This window comes from Artemia sp. Qi Xiang Cuo, chromosome 4 (genome assembly GCF_049724085.1).
Source record: "Artemia sp. Qi Xiang Cuo chromosome 4, ASM4972408v1, whole genome shotgun sequence".
Classification (NCBI taxonomy): domain Eukaryota; kingdom Metazoa; phylum Arthropoda; class Branchiopoda; order Anostraca; family Artemiidae; genus Artemia; species Artemia sp. Qi Xiang Cuo.
The window spans coordinates 44,235,228-44,255,268 of record NC_142797.1 but is presented as its reverse complement, the minus strand read 5'-3'; the positions used below and the strand labels follow the sequence as shown (position 1 = coordinate 44,255,268).

The 20,041-nt window shown below is 36.7% G+C and overlaps 1 protein-coding gene across 3 annotated transcripts in view; it reads left to right on the top strand.

Moving 5' to 3' along the window:
• Window positions 1-7,984, top strand: part of LOC148953150 (calsenilin-like) — an 82,065-nt gene extending 74,081 nt beyond the window's left edge. Inside the window, exons 5-6 of one of the 3 annotated variants that reach the window (XM_089087551.1) lie at window positions 2,159-2,386; window positions 7,942-7,984. In XM_089087551.1, coding sequence (XP_088943677.1) covers window positions 2,159-2,386; window positions 7,942-7,962 — 249 coding nt within the window. In that variant the 3' untranslated portion in view covers window positions 7,963-7,984. Of the gene's footprint in view, window positions 1-2,158; window positions 2,387-4,901; window positions 7,830-7,941 lie in introns of those variants that run through there. The other 2 variants (XM_089087550.1, XM_089087547.1) reach the window with 2 other exon arrangements.
• Window positions 7,985-20,041: the final 12,057 nt, after the last annotated feature.

Genomic DNA, 20,041 nt, shown 5'->3' with positions numbered 1-20,041 from the left:
AGGGATGAGGTCCCCCAAAGGGGGGACCTCAACCCCCTTTGGCGGTTAAGGTCCCTGGTGGTTAGGGTCATTGGTGCTTATGATCCTTGACGGTTCATACTCGTATACACCTCACTAATTGATTTGTAAGGATTTCTATGGATTATTCTGAATTTCTTTATTAGAATCCTTTTCTTGCCACCTACATCTCTCTTAGTATCAACTTTTTAGTATACTATATCTTAGTATCAACTTAGTTAGACCCTATTTTAAATTGACAACACTGTTCAAAAGCCACTTTTGTATTATACAGAACACATCGAAGAAGTAAATCCAGGTAAACTCACAAGGTCATTCTATCATCGCTAACCATTTTCATAGATTGATGCTTTTTCAAATTTATAATCAATAAGCTATGAGTTAACAAGCCCTTCGGAGTTACCTTAACTGATAATTAGTTTAACCCTTTTTTACCACCTTCATACGGTCCGATCACTAATTAGGATGATTCACACCCCTATTATTAAATCAAAAATTAAGATCATTCATACAGTCCAATTCGCAAATGCTATACCTTTTTTCGCAAATTGAGTTAGCTTTTACACAAAATGATATAAAGCCAATTAAAATATTAAATACCTTGTACCAATGTCTCTTTTAGGCGTCAAATCTATTACGTATCTCAGCATATTCTTTGTATTGTTGATGCATTCCATTCCTCATTCTTTAACTATCTGTGACGCATTCTTAACCAACGGAATACCTTTTCGCAAAAAATTCGCAAAAAGAGTTATTTTTACGCAAATGGTACAATTTTCAACTTAAAACCATACTAACTGTAGCATTCCATTCCTCATTCTTTAATTATCCGTTACGCATTCTTAACCATCGGAAGTTAATTTGGTTATTGAACCTAGAAGTAATTACCCTTTTCAAAAACATTAGTTGTTCTATTAATGAACCCGTGAAACGAAACCAGTCTGGTTGCATCGCACAATCTCATCCCTATTTCCAAAACATGTTTGATCGCTTTATAGGTCTATAATATAAAGGAATTGGTCACTTTTCGCAATGTGCTCGTCAAACTGCACACATATTCATGCCTCAGGCACAGGATTATTAACAATAGGACTATCACTACTTCCAATTGCCTTTTCTGTGCTCCTTAACGCAAAATCCATCAGAATAATCCATATAAAGGGAGATACAAAACCAGCTGATAACCTTATTTCCTACCTTAACCGCAGCAGTGTTATTCTCATACATAGCGCTAATTACTTTAATGTATTTTTCTGGTATACCATACAAGGATAAAACCTTTGCTAAAGCTCTTCTATCAAAAGAATCGGACGCTTGCTCATAATCTATAAAACTAAGGACCAAATGTGTTTGACAACTCAGAAACTTCTCAATTATTAACCTAAGAGTGAAAATTTAGTCGACGCATCCTCTATCTAATGTTATGATTTTTATTAAGATCCCTTGACTGAATGGGGGTGTTTGTCCCCTTTTCAAAAATTAGGCAAGCTGTCTCAGGCTCGTAGCTATTGATGGGTAACACTAAACTTATCAAATTTTATATATTTGGAATCAACACAAACAGGCAATATTTTCGATGCATCTATTGTTGTCAAAATTCTATTTTTATACTTTTGGCTACTATTGGGCCGAGTCACTCCTCACTTACTGTTTGTTACCATGAACTATTTGCATTTGATTGCTTTAACTCACCAGGGGCGGATCCAGGAATTTTTCAGTGGGAAGGGGGGGGGGGGGGTAAAATATGTTAATCCGATAAACTTGTGTTAGGAGCAAGTTTATTTAACGTAAACTTGCGTTAATTAAGTAAATTAAACTGCTTTAGGGGGTGTTTCCCCTAGCCCCCTCTGGATACACCACTGTAACCCACTACCATTTTAATAGGCTTAGGCGATAGGCTATATTTTAGAAAGTGACGTTTTTTTAATCAACAATATTATACATTCCTCAAAAGTAGTGGAAAAAAATTATGAGAAGATAAAACATAAGCAAAGTTTATCACTTTTAATAAACAACATATATAAAATCAAATAAATTATACCTATTCCATATGTAAATATTAAAAAAAGTAAATGCAGGTACTTTCAGTCGATGAGTTATACTTTGGCTAGAATTGAATAAAAACAAAGGCTGTTTTCAGGAATTCCTTTGTAGTCTATCGAACATTTCTCGTGGATCGCTCGAAGAAAAAATCAAATGGGTATTTAATCTATACGATCTCAACAATGACGGCCTCATAAGTCGCCAAGAAATGCTAGCTATAATTTCTTCAGTGTACGAAATGATCGGGCCATGCATAGAACCTCCAGCCGGGGAAGAAACTATATCTGACCATGCCAACCGCATATTTGATGTAAGTATAACTGATGTAAGTACTTACTCTAATTTTGATTTTCTAATGATTTACTTGTGAGTGTTCTATAGACGCACAAAATAATTTTCCCCATAGGAAATAGAGATTTAAAAGAATCAATTGTTATAAGTCAGGGAAAAGGCTAAAAAACGAGAATGAGAGGCAGCGCAAAGCTGACAAAGTCAGCATTTTGCTAGATGAAAAGCTGGCAAAGATGGCTCTTGTGCTAGAAAATATTTATATACATTTTATTGTACACTTAAAAATAAGCCAAACTAATCAAGCTCAGATCGTGACAATTTATGCAGAATAATTTTGAAACCGTGAGAATGGTTATAAGCTTTTAATCTCTTAAAACTTGAAACCAAAGAATTCTAGATATAGATGTAAAACACATTTTTTCCTCATCTCATGCAAGGTCCCAAAAAAAAACTATAAAAGCTGGGAAAATAAACATTTCTAGCACAATTTTTTGTCGTACCCTATCAGAACGTTAAAATAACTCTTTGAAAGCTGGAAAAAAAATTCAATATATTTTTTGATTTCTTGGGAAAAATTTCCGAAAAGGTCGACCTCGAACGCTGAATTCTGTATTCGTGTTGTTTTCTAAATTTTCGATTTGACGCCCTTTTATATTTTAATTGAGTAATACTACGAAAAGTACGCAAGACGACATTAACTTTCTTATGTACGAAATTGCTTAGTTCACTTGGAGATAGTTTCCAAATTTATCATGACGCGTAATTTGTTGACGATTGTTTCGTATAAACATTAATTATTTCAAAAGTTTTCTAATTATATGTTGACCTTGCAAGTATTAAATTACAATAATAATAGCGCGCCTGCAATGTGATACGGCATCATTTGGAATTTGAAATTTCCGTCTGTAAGGTTAAAACCATGAGAAAAAATGTGGGTTGGCTCATTTTTAGGGCCCCTTTTAAAAATAAACTTGTGATCCCTTTCGGCTAGGGAATGATTCCTTAAAGTTTCGAACTTATCTGAAAATATTAATTTTATGCCATATTCGGGCCCACTTCATGAGGGATCCGTGGCGCCGACTTCAAAAATTGTTTAAATATTAGGGTTCCTGTGACCAAGGAAAGTATTAATAGTTTCAAGCCGACTGGAAAAAATACTAGCTAAAATCGTAATCCAGAGATATTCAGAGATGGAGATAGTTTACCTTTGTCGCTGATCTTTAAATGTTTTGCGCCGAAGTATCTACCAAGAGAAGCTGCTAAATTTCAAGCAGACTTGATAAGAGGCACCAGCAAATATCCAAGTTCTTTCTTTTTAGAGTCTAGGATTGATTTAGCATCGAGTGGAGGAGGAAAGTAGGTTCGTAAATTCTCGTCATAAGCATTTCTAGCAGAAGAGAAGGTCCCACAAAGCCAAATTTAGTGAGAAACAAGAATTTGGCTTACAGTTTTGTCTTTTTATACTCTACACCTGATACTCTGTCTAAGAGTGAGTAGAGGAGAAAAGAAAATCTAATTCCTTTATTAGCTTATTCACTGTTTGGGCTGGCCGAATCCATTAAAGAAAAACTTTGCAAACAGCTGCGGTCATGAAATGAGACCCACTTTATCTTAATTGTAATTGGTGGGGGTTGACATCTAGAAATTTCGTTGTGACTTTAAAGGGCTTAAATATAATCTTATGAACATTGTCGCTTGTGATGCTCCAAGACTGTGAATCATGGGTCACAGTCACAGAGTAACTATTTACGGGTCCTTGATGCTGAATGTGTGAATCCAGACACAAATTTAACGTACCCAGGAACCACTAGTTCCTAATAGTTCCTATTTCCTGATAGCTCATATTTTTTCTATTAAGTCTTGAGTAATAATTCCTGATTGTTGTAACTGAGCATTAAATGTTGTGGTACGGTGCTCTTAAATCCAGGTACCTAAATAAAATTTGCAAACGCAAGGTAACACGAAAGGGGAGTCCTAGTTTCTTTTTTAATTTACTTACACTATCCTGAAAACCCCAAGTTACAGCAATCTTAGGTCGCATACAGTTGCCATATAATAACACTGGAACATTAATGGCATAAGAAACCGTTGAATAGCAACTCTTGGTGAAACCAAAAACGAAAATGGACTTATATTGTTTTGTTTTAGGATGTTAATTTGACCGTTTAACGTTATAATTATGAGATTTGTGAATTACGATAAATCCAAAAGGACACAGGATGTGTATATCTTTGAGGCAGGAGGCTCGAACGACCTTGGGGTCAAGGGTCTTACCTTAGACGTTTAAATCATAAAAATTAAAATTATGAAAATCAAACACCGTGATAAAGCACCATGTTTCTAATACCAGCAAAAACTTTAGAAGATGAATTGCCAATTCTTTAGTTTTTTTTGCTCTATAAAGAGTATTTTTACGGTCTAGACAATTTATTAATAGTCCGACAACAGTCAAACATGACTAGATTGACAAGTTGTTTTGAAAATGGTTTTATACCTTTATTTAGTTTTTAGAATTGCAAACTTACTTAAAAGCTAATGATTTTTTTCAGGCAATTGATACCAACAGAGATGGGGCAATAACTTACAATGATTTCATTAATTTCATTTCAAACGACAACAGGAAAATGGAATCCTTTGAAGTTTTGGACACATTACTGTAGTAGATCAAAATTATGGTTTTTGGATAGGTGTGTGAATGACGGCAGCAGAGCAAATGAGAAAAATTTTTTTGCCTCTTTTTTTACAAACTCATTTTAGAATTAGGTCTGGATATTAACTTGAAGTTGGATGTGGCTATGCAGAAGGTATCTAAGCATTAACATACGTGAGCTGGGAGCTGACATCAATCAATGCAAGAATGGCTTTCCGTTGGATTTGACTGAACTTGTAAAGATATGTGCGCCGTATTTCATACACTTGGGTACGGAAAGTGATAAAGTGGACAGAGTTCTGTAAGGCCAATTTCATGTGGGAGGGGCAAACTTCTAACGTGTTGCATCAGTCTTTTGAGTGTTCCTTGCTGAGACCAAGATCTACATTTCTTTCAGATAATCGTTAGGAAAGAAAGAGATTTTGAACAAAAACATATCAACGTTGCACGTATGTTATTTATTAATCAAAATCATTTATGCTCAAAGAAAAATTCTAAAAAGAGGACGAGGTTTAGCTCGTTCGTAAAACATTCAAGCTTTAACTGATTTTTTCAGGTTGATTTTGCCGAGAGGAATTTAAGGCACCTCGTAATTAACAAGCAATTGAAAACTTTTTGAGCATTGGATGCCTTAAAAACCATTTTACTCCTCAAAATTGACTGATCGTCTCAGAGACAAAGGGTCCATTGGCGAATTTTTTCAGGGGACTAGTTATACATTGGAATCTATTGAGAATTTATGGTTTGGCAATGAAATTTGATTGAAAAGACAGTTAAACTGTCCGAGTAAGGTTTTCAATCAAAGGAAGTAGCACCAGAAGGAACATGGAAGCTGGAAAATTGATAAAATGGCATTTTTTTTAAATGGCTTTCAGCGTTTTACTCGCAGGTATTGTTGAAAATTTTTAGGGACTGACGATTCCTAAACTTCAAAAAATATAAGGATCACGGGATCAATACTGATATAAAGATCACAGGATCAATACTTTTTATTCATAGATTCTAATTATATGATATATGGTATCAAACACTACGTGGTAACGACCTGGTCAAACAGTTCGTGGTAGCGAACTGTAAGCAGGGAGCGACCCGGCTTAATAGTAACCGAAACTCTAAGAAGTGGAATTTTGATACCAGTAGATACATCAAAAGAATCGAATTTTTATGCTGATTTCAAATATTTTATCAAATTCAGTCTAACCTATCAAAAGTTACGAGCCTGAAAATATTTGCCTTATTTTCATAAAAAAGGGTAAAACACCTACTAAAAGTGATAGAATCTTTATGAAAATCAAACCATCAGATTCAGCGTAGCAGATAACACTACTGTATTTGTTTCAAGCTTTTATCTGTAAAAATGTGGAATTCTGTATTTTTTGCCAGAAGAAAGATCACGGATGGGTGTTTATTTGTTTTTTTTTTTTCCCAGGGGTCATCATAGCAATCAAGTAGTCCTAGAATATCGTGATAGGGCTCATTCGAACGGAAACTAGAAGTTCTAGTGCCCTTTTCAAGTGACCAAAAAAATTGGAGGGCAACTTGGCCCCCTCTCGCGCTCATTTTTTCCCAAAGTCACCCAATCCAAATTTTGATATAGCCATTCTGTTCAGCATAGTCGAGAATCTAACAAATATGTCTTGGAGGATGACCTAGAACCCCACAGTTCCCAGGGGAAGGGCTGCAAGTTATGAACTTTGCCCATTGTTTACATATAGCATTGGTAATTGAGAAGTATACAGACGCTATCTAGACGGACTTTTTCTGAGTGAGGCGGGGGTGTCGGAGGAGGGGGTTACGTTGGAGAATCTTTCCATGGAGGATGTTTCTTCTAGGGAAAGGACATTTCTATGAAGGGGGCGCTGGATATCCCAGCATTATTTAAAAACGATCAGAAATTTAAAAAATACAAGTTTTTTCAACTGAAAGTAAGGAGCAACGATAAAACTTCAAGCTACCAAAAATTATTACGTTTATGAGGGGGTCAATACCTCGCTCTTTACGCTAAAGTTTTCTTAAGTACTTTCAAAAGAGCTATCTAATTAAACGGCCTTTGTGATTCAGGGATTTGTGATTCGAACAAAATTTTAGCGTAAACAGCGAGGTATTGACTAGGGGGCACACCCCCCCCCATATACTTGATAATTTCTTTCTGTTTTAAGTTTTAATGTTGCTCCATATTTTCAGCTGAAAAAAACTTGCTTTTTTATTTAATAAAAGTACAATAGTGTTTGGTAGTCAACGATTAATAAAAACAAACATCAATAAACTATGATTTTCAAGACAGACAGGATCGTCCACAGTATAAACACGATAACCGTGTAAACATAATTTTAGCCTTGTTATTATTAGGAGATGGAGTCGAAAGATAAGTTTCTGGAAAGTAAACAAAATAGATCAAACTATGTCGATGATTCCAAATACTAATTTGCTTTGTTCCGGTCTGTTTGTCTATGAAATATGGCCCTTTCCACTTTTACCATATACAAAAAAAAAGGATGACAAGTGAAAAAAGTGTGAACTGTATTAATTTCCACGTTGAATATGACCATAAAAACAGCATATGGACTTGCCAATGGACAGTTTTTAGAATACTTTACCTTTTCTTTCTTTTTTGGTTCAGGGACGAGATTTTGAATTGTATTTTTCTAAGGAAAGTCTTAAGGATATTTTGATTCCATGCAATATTTTGATAGAACAAACAGCGAGTCTAGATTGGCTATATCATTTTATCTTGTTGTTTTGCCTCGTTTATACTTGCATGTAGGATAGTAGATAAATGTACTTTTTGTTCTGTTTCATCCTTTTCAAAATAATAAACAATGTAAAAGTAGAAGCTGTGTACTATTTTATTGGATAATTTTTAGTTGTCTCGATCTGTTTTATGGTCCTTATGTTCGGTTTTATTTTGCTTGTAATTCTTTTTTTTTGTACCAAAATAGGTTGTCCCTTCAATATCTTAATGGTTTAAGCACAATTCGTCCATGGATTATTTTCGTCGAGACACCTAACAGAAAAGATGCCAGATATCAACCAAATACAGTGTAAGAGCAAGAATACTCTACCTGACAGTTTCAACTCCATCCCCAACCCTTTCCTGAAATATTCAGGATATGCTATTTAGATAACCTGGATATATATAGTGCCTTTCAATTAAACTTTGTTTCCTATTAATAAATAGAACTTTTTCCACAAAAAAGCGAAAAATGAGCGGAAATAAAGTCAAATGATCTTCCAAGCGCAAACCTACCACAAATCGCCATCAATAAATAACTGAAGCCCAAAAGAACAGAAATTACAATAAATAACTGATTCAAACTCGAAAAAAGCAAAAATTAACATGAGTAGGGTATAAAACCTCCATGTCTTCTCATGACAAGAACATATTTTGCACTTAACTGAAATAAAACAAATGACCGTGGATTGTCAGTTTGATATACATACACTGATATTTATTCCTTATGGTTTTAATAATTTCTTATTTATTAAAGTAAAAAAAAAGTGAAGACATTTAAAATGTATTTTTATTTCGTTAAATAAACTTGAAAGATTATTTGACTTTTTTCCGCTCATTTTTGGCTTAGGAGCTCTACCTTTCTTTGAAAAAGTGGTTTTGAGGTAAAAGTTTTTTTTATTAATTTCCGTTCTTTTTATTGACATAATGAAAAAAATATTTTATATCTTTTTCGGTTTTTTCCATAGAAGTCCATAATTTGGCTTCGTTCAATTTGATTTTACCTCCTCAAGTTGACCTGAAATATAAAACTTAATATCATTCCCCAAAAATTCTATCTATGCTCTTTGACAGCCTGGATACACTTAAACTCTTTTGATTTATTTAAATTTTAAAAGCAGAAGCAGTAATAGTAGTAGTCCCAAAATTTTCAACTTAATACCCCCAGTCGTTCTGGATATATTGCTAAGATGTTTTATTTGCAACCATACACACAGTGCCTTTTGATTTAGTTTTAAAGCAACATTTAGTTTTAAAGCATAATAGACCAATTATATCATCCTGGGGACTTGACATAACCAATATCCCTAGAGACATAGTTACTGGACCGTTCTACTACGCTGAAACAAAATGGCTAGGGCAACTGCCCCCCCCCCTCCCCGACATCTTCTTATCCCCAAAAGCAACTGATCAAAAATGTGAGATAGTCATTTTGTTCACAATAGTCCAAAGAGCATATAAAAATGTCTTCAGGGTGGACACAGCCCCCCAGGGCCCAGGGGCAAGGCTTGTAAGTTATGCCCCAGAGCATATAAAGTTTTTATGGAACGGATGGTCACATAAACTTTGGGTCGAATAAGGCTAATTTGATTGGAAGTTGGAATTTCAAGTGCCCTTTTTTAAGAGTCAAAAGTGAATGGGGGGGGGGGTAACCACACCCCCCCCCCCCCCAACGTCTACCATTCCCGAAAACACATCCGATCTAAATTTCAGAGAGATATTTGTACAGCATTGTTGAAGGGTCCAATAATTATGTCTTTGGGGCTGTCAACCTCACCACGGTCCTCTGGGCAAGGGCTGTAAGTTAGGCAATTCGTTCATTGATTACTTATAGTATATTTTATGGAGAAAGGTATGCATGTTTGAACTTTACTTTCCAAAACGACAAAGGGAATTCAGTTGAGACTTTAAGAGAAAGTTGAGGGGAGTGTTGAACTAAATCAAAGCACGTTATGTGCACATGAATTGTCAAAAGTCCGGAATGACTGAGCGGAACTCTCAGAAAATGACAAGGGATATGATCAACAAGGTAATATTTGCATAGAACCACTACTACTGCAACTACCTTCACTAATACTGCTACCAGTACTGCTGCCACATTACTCCATTTAGAATATTGAGAGGAAATTTGAAGTAAATCAAAAGGCGCTATGTACATATACATTGTCAAAAGATCATATCTCAAGAATTGATTTGGATATTAAATTCTTGATTCTGGTCTTATTTTCTTGACTGGACGTGATTGGAAAATGAAAGGGCCCAGGAGGAGGACTGCTTGCCCTCCAATCACGTTTCAATCTTAAAAAGGGGTTCAAGAACTTTTAATTTTGACTCGAATTAGCTCCTTTTAAAGTTCAATGCCCCACTTTTGCTTTCCTCAGTACCTCATTGCTTCTTTTTATTTGAATAAAAGTTTTAGTGTCCTTTTTAAGATTCAAAGTGATCGGAGGGCAGCTCACCCCTCCCCACACGTCGTATTTTTCACCAAATACATCCGATAGAAATTTTAAGATAGGCGTTTGTTCAAAAAATAGTCCAAATATCACGTTAATAATCATTAGGGTTGACACAACGTCGCAGAGTCTGGGGGCAAGGGTTGTAAGTTATGCCCCGGGGCATATAAGCTTCTTATAGAAGGGGTGGTCCTGTGAACTTTTATAAGAATATCATTTGATTGGAAATGTACAGCTCTAGATCCCTTTTAAGAGTCAAAAGTGATGAAGGGAAGCTACCCCCACCCTCCTTGACATCCTCTTTTACCCAAACCCATGCGATAGGTATTATGAGATAACCATTTTGTTCACAATAGTCCAAAGAGCCATAAAAGTCCATAATTTGGCTTGCTATTTGAATGTGAGAAAAATATTTTAGACAATTTTTAATCAGGACTCAAATACCATCGTTCAATTTGATTTTATACCTCCTCAAGTTGACCTGAAAAATAAAACTTAATATCATTCCCAAAAAATTATATCCATGCTCTATGACAGCCTGGATACACTTAAACTCTTTTGATTTATTTAAATTTTAACAGCAGAAGCAGTAATAGTAGTAACCCCAAAAGTTTCAACTTAATACCCCCAGTCGTTCTGGATATATTGCTAAGATGTCTTATTTACAACCATACACACAGTGCCTTTTGATTTATTTTTAAAGCAACATTTAGTTTTAAAGCATAATGGACCGATTGTATCATCCCAGGGACTTGCCATACCCAATATCCCTAGAGACATAGTTGCTGGACCGTTCTACTACGCTGAATTAAATGGCTGTCTTATTTTCTTGACTGGAGGTGATTGGAAAATGAAAGGGCAGAGGAGGAGGACTTCTTGCCCTCAAATCAGTTTATAGTCTTAAAAAGGTGACAAAACTTTTTAATTTTGAATCGAGATAGCTCCTTTTAGAGTTTCAATGATATTTGTAGCTATTATAGATCGGCACTGCAGATATAATAGAGCGACAATATTTCTTGTATGCCTTTTTAAAACCTGCATGCACACAGTTTTTTTGTTTAATTAAAACTCCCCTTAAGCATTCCCTAAAAGTTTCACCTTAATACACTTAGGGCCATTAATTACAGTAACTGTTGTGGTAGTATTAATAGTATACAAATAATGCCTTCTAACTAGTTCAAAATCCATCACAACTTATCCTCAAAGGTCTAACTCAATAATGCAAGCCGTTGTTGAGATATTGCTTTGCTACCTTTTGAATATACACATGCTCATACTTTTGTTTTGATTTAGTTGAACATCCGCCTAAATATTCCTTAAAAGCTTAGCTTTAATACTCATACCTTGTGTAATAGCAATAGTTGTAGTAGCATTGGTAGCAGTATGTGCATAGAACCTTTGGTTTCTCCAACGTCCCCTTCAACACAAATTACTGATACCATCAATCATTGCTGAAGTATTTCTGATCTGTCCTCTTGACAACCTGTTTGGGCATAGTGTGTTTTGATTTAGTTCCATACAGTTTCAGTATATCTCAAAATGTTCGTCTCAATATCCTTAGTTGTATTAGCAGCATTAGTAGTAGTAGCAGTAGAGGTAATAGTAGTAGCCTTAGATTTAGTGGCACTAGTAGCAGTAGAAGTAGGTAATAATGGTAGCACTAGTAGTAGTATAAGTAGAAGCAGTAGCATTAGAATTCAAATATTTTCTTTTGGTTAGTTCAACATCCACCACACAAAGCCCTGTTTGTTTCAACTTTGCTCACCAAACTGTATCGAAGATACTGCTGTTACGTCCTTTTGACAACCTGCATACAGACGGCGTGTTGTGATTCAGTTCATCTTCTCCCCTCAAAATTGCTTGAAAATTTCACCTTCATACCATTAGATACAGTTGTAATAGTAGTCACTGTTGTAGGGTTTGTATTATTAGTTGTAGTATTAGTAGAAATAGCGGTAATACTAGTAGCAGCAGCAGTTTTAAAATAGTGCCTTTTGATCAGTAGAACATCCCTCTCATCAAGTCCTGGAAGTTTCAACTTAATACAATTAGCCATTGCTATGACATTGATGATATATCCTTTTGATAACCTGTATGCTCATATACTTCTTGAAATTTTCATCTCAATCCTTTTAGCCTTACAAGTAGCTGCAATAAAAGTAATAGTTTAAGTAGTAGTAGTAGTGCTAGTAGTAGTAGTAAATTTAGCAGTGACAGTAGTATTTGTAATAGCATGCACGTGTTGCCTTTTGTTCAGATGACCTTCCCCTTTAAGCATTCTCTAAAAGTTCCAACTTAATACCCTAATCAATTTTTGAGATAAGCTCTTTTGACAATGTTCATGCACTTAGCCTCTTTTGATTTAGTTCAAATTTCTCTCAATATTGTAAATGGACTATTGTGGTAGTTGTGGTGCTAGGGGCAGTAGTGGTTGTAGCTGCAGTAGTAGTGGTAGCAATCAAATCATGCTTTTATGATTATCTCGCTTATCATTTCCTGAAATCTCCAAATTAATATACTCAGTCATTCCTGAGTTACGCCCTTTTGACAAACTGTATACACATAACGGATTTTTATTTGGTTCAACACTCTCCTCAACATTCTCTGAAAGGCTCACATGAACGCCCTTCGTCTTTTTGAAAACTAAAGTGCAAATATGCATACCTTTCTCAATAACATATATCATAGGCAGAGTGATGGCACTGCCTAAGTAAAGAACGATGTGGGCACAATGTATTATTTTTCTTCTTCTTCTTCTTTCTCCTTACCCGGGCACTTCGTATCAAAGGAGTTGTCGTAGAAACTTCAAAAAGGGCTCATTAGATTGGAAATTGGAGTGACTAGTGCCCTTTTTAATAGTCGAAAGGGATTGGACGGCAACTGGCCCCCTCCAAGCCCATCATTCCCCCAAACACATCCAATCAAAATTTTTAGATAGCTATTTTGTTCAGCGTAGTTGATTTCCAGATAGAAAGTATGTTTCTGAGAAGGACACTCCCCCACAACCCTCAAGGTGAGGGTTTTAAGGTATGCCCTGAGGGCATCTAAGAACGATGTTGGCAGAATATATAATTTATCATTTTTTTTTTCTTTAAAGCAGGGCACTTCGTATCGAAGAAGTTGTCGTAGAAACTTCGAAAAGGGCTCATTCAATTGGAAATTTGAGTGGCGTGTGACCTTTTTAATAGTCAAAAGTGATTGTAAGGCAACTAACACCCCTTCCACGCCCACCATTTCCCGAAACATATCGAATCAAAATTTTGACATGGCCATTTTATTCAGCGTAGTTGATTTCCAGATAGAAATTATGTTTCTGAGGAGGACAGTCCCCAGCCTTCAGTGCAAGGGTTGTAAGTTATGCCCGGAGGGTATATGAGGTTTTTATAGAAGGCGTTGTCGTAGAAACTTCAAGAAAGGCTAATTCGATTAGAAATTCAAAGGGCTCGTGCACTTTTTAATAGTCGAAAGTTACTGGAGGGCAACTAGCCCCCCCCCCCCCACGTCCATCATTTCCCAAAACACATCCAATCAAAATTTTGAGATACCCATTTTGTTTAGCTTAGTTGATTTCCAGATGGAAATTATATGTTTTTGAGGAGGACACTCCCCACAACCCCCGGGGCAAGGGTTGTAAGTTATGCCTTGGAGGCATATAATGTTTTTATAGAACACGTTGTCGTACAAATTTCAAAAAGAGCTCATTCGATTGGAAATTGAAATGGCTAGTGCCCTTTTTAATAGTCGAAAGTGATTGGAAGGCCACTAACACCCCATCCACGCCCACCATTTCCCGAAACACGTGCAATCAAAATTTCGAGATAGCCATTTTGTTCAGCGTAGTTGATTTCCAGATAGAAATTATGTTTTTGAGGAGGACGCTCCCACACAGCCTTCTAAGCAAGGGTTGTAAGTTACGCCCTAGGGACATATAAGGTTTTTATAGAAGGTATTGTCGTAGAAACTTCAAAAAAAGCTCATTCGATTGGAAATGCAAAGGGTTAGTGCCCTTTTTAATAGTCGAAAGCGATTGGAGGGCAACTAACCCCCCTCTCACGCCCACCTTTCCCCCAAACACATCCAATCAAAATTTTGAGATAGCCATTTTATTGAACGTAGTTTTAAGTTCTTGAAATTAGGTCTTTGGGGATGACAACCCCTCCACAGTCCTCAGGACAGGGGCTGTAAGTTATGCCCTGGGGGCATAAAAGGTTTTTATAGAACACGTTATCGTAGAAACTTCAAAGGGGCTCATTCGATTGGAAATGAAATGACAAGTACCCTTTTTAACAGTCGAAAGTGATTGGAAGGCAACTAACACCCCTTCCACGCCCACCATTTCCCTAAACACTTTGAGTAGGAAATTGTACCTTTGAGTAGGACACTCTACCAACAGTCTTCAGGGCAAGGGTTATAAGTTATGCCCTGGGGCATATAAGTTTTTATTGAAATCTTTGTCGTAGAACCTTCAAAAGGGTTCATTCGATTGGAAATTCAAAGGTCTAGTGCCCTTTTGAATAGTCGAAAGTGATTTGAGGGCAACTAACCCCCTTCTCACGCCCACCTTTTCCCCAAACACATCCAATCAAAATCTTTAGATAGCCAGTTTGTTCAGCGTAGTTTATACAGATAGAAATTATGTTTTGAGGAGCACACTCCCCCACAGCCCTAGGGGCAAAAGTTGTAAGTTATGCCCTGGGGGTATATAAGGCTTTTATAGAACGTGTTGTCGTAGAAACTTCAAAAAGGGCTCATTCAATTGGAAATTGAAATTGCTAGCGCCCTTTTTAATAGTCGAAAGTGATTGGAAGCCAACTAACACCCCTTCCACGCCCACCATTTCCCCAAACATATCCAATAAAAATTTTGAGATAGCCTTTTTGTTCCACGCAGTTTAAAGTTCAGGAAATTATACCTTTGAGTAGGTATCTCCCCCCACAGTCTTCAGGGCAAGGGTTATAAGTTATGCCCTGGGAGCATATAAGGTTTTTACTGAAATCTTTGTCCTAAAAACTAGAAAAAGGGCTCATGCAATTGGAAATTAAAAGGGCTAGCGCCCTTTTTAATAGTCGAAAGGGATTTGAGGGCAACTAACCCCCCTCTCATGCCCACCTTTTCCCCAAACACATCCAATTAAAATTTTTAGATCGCCATTTTGTTATACGCAGTTTAAAGTCCAGGAAATTATACCTTAGAGCAGGAACCCCCCCCCCCCAGTCTTCAGGGCAAGGGTTATAAGTTATGTCCTGGGGGCATATGAGTTTTATTAAAATTTTCGTCGTAGAAACTTGAAAAGAGCTCTTTCGTTTGGAAATCAAAGAGCTTTCACGCCCAACTTTTCCCCAAACACATCCAATCAAAATTTTGAGACATCCATTTTGTTCAACGTACTCGAAACTTCTAAAAATTAGGTCTTTTAGGATGATAACGCCCTCAGAGCCCTCAGTGCAAGGGTTGTAAGTTATGCCCTGGGGGCATATAAGGTCTACATAGAAAGTTGTTGTAGAAATTTCAAAAAGGACGCATTTGTTTGGAAATTGAAATTGCCTTTTTTAATAGTCGAAAGTGAGTGGAGAATAATTGACCCCCTCCCACGCCCACCATTTCCCCAAACACATTCAATCAAGGTTTAGAGATAGCCATTTTGTTCAGTGTAATTGAAAGCTCTGGAAATTATGTATTTAAGGATGACAAACCCCCCAGGGCCCCCCAGGCAAAGGTTGTAAGTTATGCCCTTGGGCATATAAGGTTTTTATAGTTGAATTTGTCTTTTAAAACATCAAAAGAGGCTCATTCAATTGGGAATTCAGAGGGGTAGTGCCCTTTTTAATAGTCGAAAGTGATTTGAGGGTAACTAACCACCCTCTTACGCGCATCATTCCCCTAAACACTTCAAATGAAAATTTTCAGATAGCCATTGTGTTCAACGTAGTAAAAAGTTCTTGAAATTAGGTCTTTGAGGGTGACAGCCCCCCCCCTCCAGCCCTCAGGGCAAGGGTTGTAAGTTTTGCCCTGAGGGCATATAAAGTTTTTATTGAAAGTGTTGTAGTAGAAACTTAAAAAGGGCTCGTTGGATTGGTAATTGAAAGGGCTAGTGCCTTTTTTAATAGTTGAAATTGATGGGAGAGTGACTAACGCCCCTCTCTCGCCCACCATTTTCCCAAACACATACAATAAATATTTTGAGATAACCATTTTGTTTAAAGTAGTTGAAAATTCTATAAATTATGTCTTAGAGGATGACAACCACCCTCACAGCCCTTAGGGTAAGGGTTGTAATTTATGCCCTGGAGGCAAATAAGATGTTTATAGAAAGCGTTGTCGTATAAACTCAAAAAGGGCTCATTCGATTGGAAATCGAACAACGAAGTGCCCTTTTTAATAGTCGAAAGTGATTGGAATGCTGGACATTTTTATAGTCAAGATCGATGTGGGTAATGTATGATTTTTTTTTGGTTTTTGTTGTTTTTTAGGCCAGGGCACTTCGTATTGAAGGAGTTGTCGTAGGATCTTCGAAAAGGGCTCATTTGATTGAAAATAGAATGGGCCGGTGTCCTTTTTAAAAGACAAAAGTGACTGTAGGGCAACTAGTCCTCCTCCCACGCCCACCCTCCTATTTGTCTTTATGTTTAAAAACTAAATGTTGCCTTAAAGTTAAATGACAATGCACTGTGTTAATGCTAATTCCCAATAAGGCATCTCAGCAGTATCCCAAGAACGACTGAGGGTATTATGTTCAAACTTTCGGGGCTACTTCTGCTCTGAAAATTTAACCAAGTCAAAATAGCGTAAGGGTTTCCAAGCTATCAAAGAAAGTGAGCAGATTTTTAAGTAAGCACGCAGAAAAAAAAAAATTTCAAATGAAAGTAAAAGTTTCATAAAGTTAAAGTAAAAATAAATTATTATAAATTTGACACAGTTACTGCCCCCTCAATACCATACTTTTGCTTTCCTCAGTACCCCATTGCTTCCACTCATTTGAATAAAAGTTTTAGTGCCCTATTTAAGATTCAAAGTGATCGGAGGGCAGCTCACCCCTCCCCACACGTCGTATTTTCCCCAAATACATCCTATAGAAATTTTAAGATAGCCATTTGTTCAAAAAATAGTCCAAATATTACGTTAAAGGGCATTAGGGTTGACACAACCTCCCAGAGTCTGAGGGGAAGGATTGTAAGTTATGCCCCGGGGACATATTTTTATAGAACGGGTGGTCCTGTGAACTTCAGAGGAATATCATTTGATTGGAAATGTATAGCTCTAGATCACTTTTAAGAGTCGAAAGTGATGGAGGGAATCTACCCCCTCCCTTTCTGACATCCTCTTTTACCCAAACCCATGCGATAGTTATTATAAGATAGCCATTTTGTTCACAATAGTCCAAAGAGCATATAACAGTATCTTCAGGGTGGACACAACCCCAAGGAATCCAGGGTCAAGGATTTTTAATTATGGCCCGGGGCATAAAAGGTTTTTCTGGAACGGATGGCTATATAAAATTCGGAAGGGATGGGGCTAATTTGATTGGAAATCGGAAGTTCTAGTGCCAATTTCAAGAGTCAAAAGTGAATGAAAGGCAACCAGCCCTCCCCCCTCCAAGCCTATCACTCCCCAAAACACATCTGATCAAACTTTTAAAGAGGGCTATTTTGTGCAGTATTGTTGAAAGGTCCAGTATTATGTCTTTGGTGATGTCAAACTCCCCACAGTCCTCTGTGCAAGGGCTGTAATTTAGGCAATTCCTTCCTTATTTACATATAGTATATGTTATTGAGAAATGTATGCATATTTGAACTTAACTTTTCAAAAAGACGAAGGGCATTCATGTAAGCCGTTCAGAGAATGTTGAGGAGAGTGTTGAATCAAATAAAAAAACGTCATGTGTATACAATTTGTCAAAAGGGCATAACTCAGGAATTACGCAGTATATTAATTCGGAGCTTTCAGGAAATGATAAGCGAGATAATCAAAAAGCAATATCTGCATGCTACCACTACTAGTACAACTACCACCAATACTACATCTACCACTACAACTACCACAATACTCCATTTAAAAATTTTAGGGGAAATTTGAACTAAATCAAAAGACGCTAAGTGCATGAACGTTGTCAATAGAGCGTATCTCAACAATTGATTTGGGTATTAAGTTGGAACTTTCAGAGAATGCTTAAAGGGGAAGATCATCTGACCAAAAGGCATGTGCACGCTACTTCAAATACTAATAACGCTACTATATTTAGCACTACTGCTACTACTACTACTACTACAACTACTACTACTACTACAACTATTACTTTTTTGCAACTACTTGTTGTAATTCATATCATCAATGTCACAACAAGGGCTAATTGTATTAAGTTGATACTTCCAGGAGTTGATTAGAGGGATGTTTACTGACGAAAAGGCTCTACATTAATACTACTTTTACTGGCTCTACATTAATACTACTGTTACTACATTTTTTTGCTGTTACTGGTACTACCGCTATTACTACTAATACTACAACTAGTAATACAAATACTACAATTGTGACGACTATTACAACTGTATCTAATGGTATGAAAGTGGAACTTTCAAGGAATTTTTAGGAGAGAAGATAAATTGAATCACAACAAGCCTTCTGTATGCAGGTTGTCGAAAGGAAGTAACAGTAATATCTTCGAAACAGTTTGATGTGTTATGTTGAAACTGATCGGGCTTGTTGTGGGTGATGTCGAGCTCACCAAAAGAAAATATTTGATTTCTAATGCTACTGTTCCTACTCATACTACTACTAGTGCTACTACTGTTACTACTTCTACTGCTACTAGTGCCACTAAATCGAAGGCTACTACTATTACCTCTACTGCTAGAATTACTTGTTGTGGGGGATGTCGGACCAACCAAAAGAAAATATTTGAATTCTAATGCCACTGCTTCTACTCATACTATTACTAATGTTATCATCATTATTACTTCTACTGCTACTAGTGCCACTAACACTAAGGCTACTACTATTACCTCTACTGCTACTACTACTGCTGATGCTATCACAACTTAGGATATTAAGGCGAAAAATTTGGGATACATTGAAAGTGTATGGAACTATATCAAAACACACTATGCCCAAATAGGTTGTCAAGAGGACGGATCAGAAATATTTCAGGAGTGGTTGATGGTATTAGGTTGAAACTTTCAGAGTGTGTTGAAGCGGATGTTGAAAAAACCAAAGCACATCCTATGCACATACTGCGGTAAAGTCCTACGAAATCATATCATTGAGTTAGGACTAAAGAGAATACACCATTCGATGCTTTTTTTTATGCTGATTACGAATTTAATAAGCATTTCTATCGGAATTTCAACCCCCCCCCCCCCCTATATAGGCCAATTCACGGTTAGGTTAGGTTGGGTTAGGTTAGGTTAGGTGGGGTTAAGTATAGCCTATATAGGGAGGGGGGGCTGAAATTCATTTCCGATAGAAATGCTTATTATATTCGTAATCAGCATAAAAAAAAGGCATCGATTGGTGTATTCACTTTAGTTCTAACTCAATAATATGATTTCGTAGAACTTTACCCATACTGCTAACAATACTAGTAAAAGGCTATCTTATAGTCCCACGCCCACACCAAATATGGGCATAGAGTCCCTAGGTTAGAACACGTGGTTAATGGGGTCAATGACCTCTTTTTCCCAAGGTCGATGGTCAATTTATTTGATGTTTTTCATGGATGTCATCAGCAATTCATGTCTGTTTTATGGTTTTTGTCAGTGAGAATGAAAAAACAGGAACTTTCTCACTTTAATGGATGTTTTCTTGGATGGTTATGGGTGTTGGTCAATTTATTTGATGTTTTTCATGGATGTCAACAAC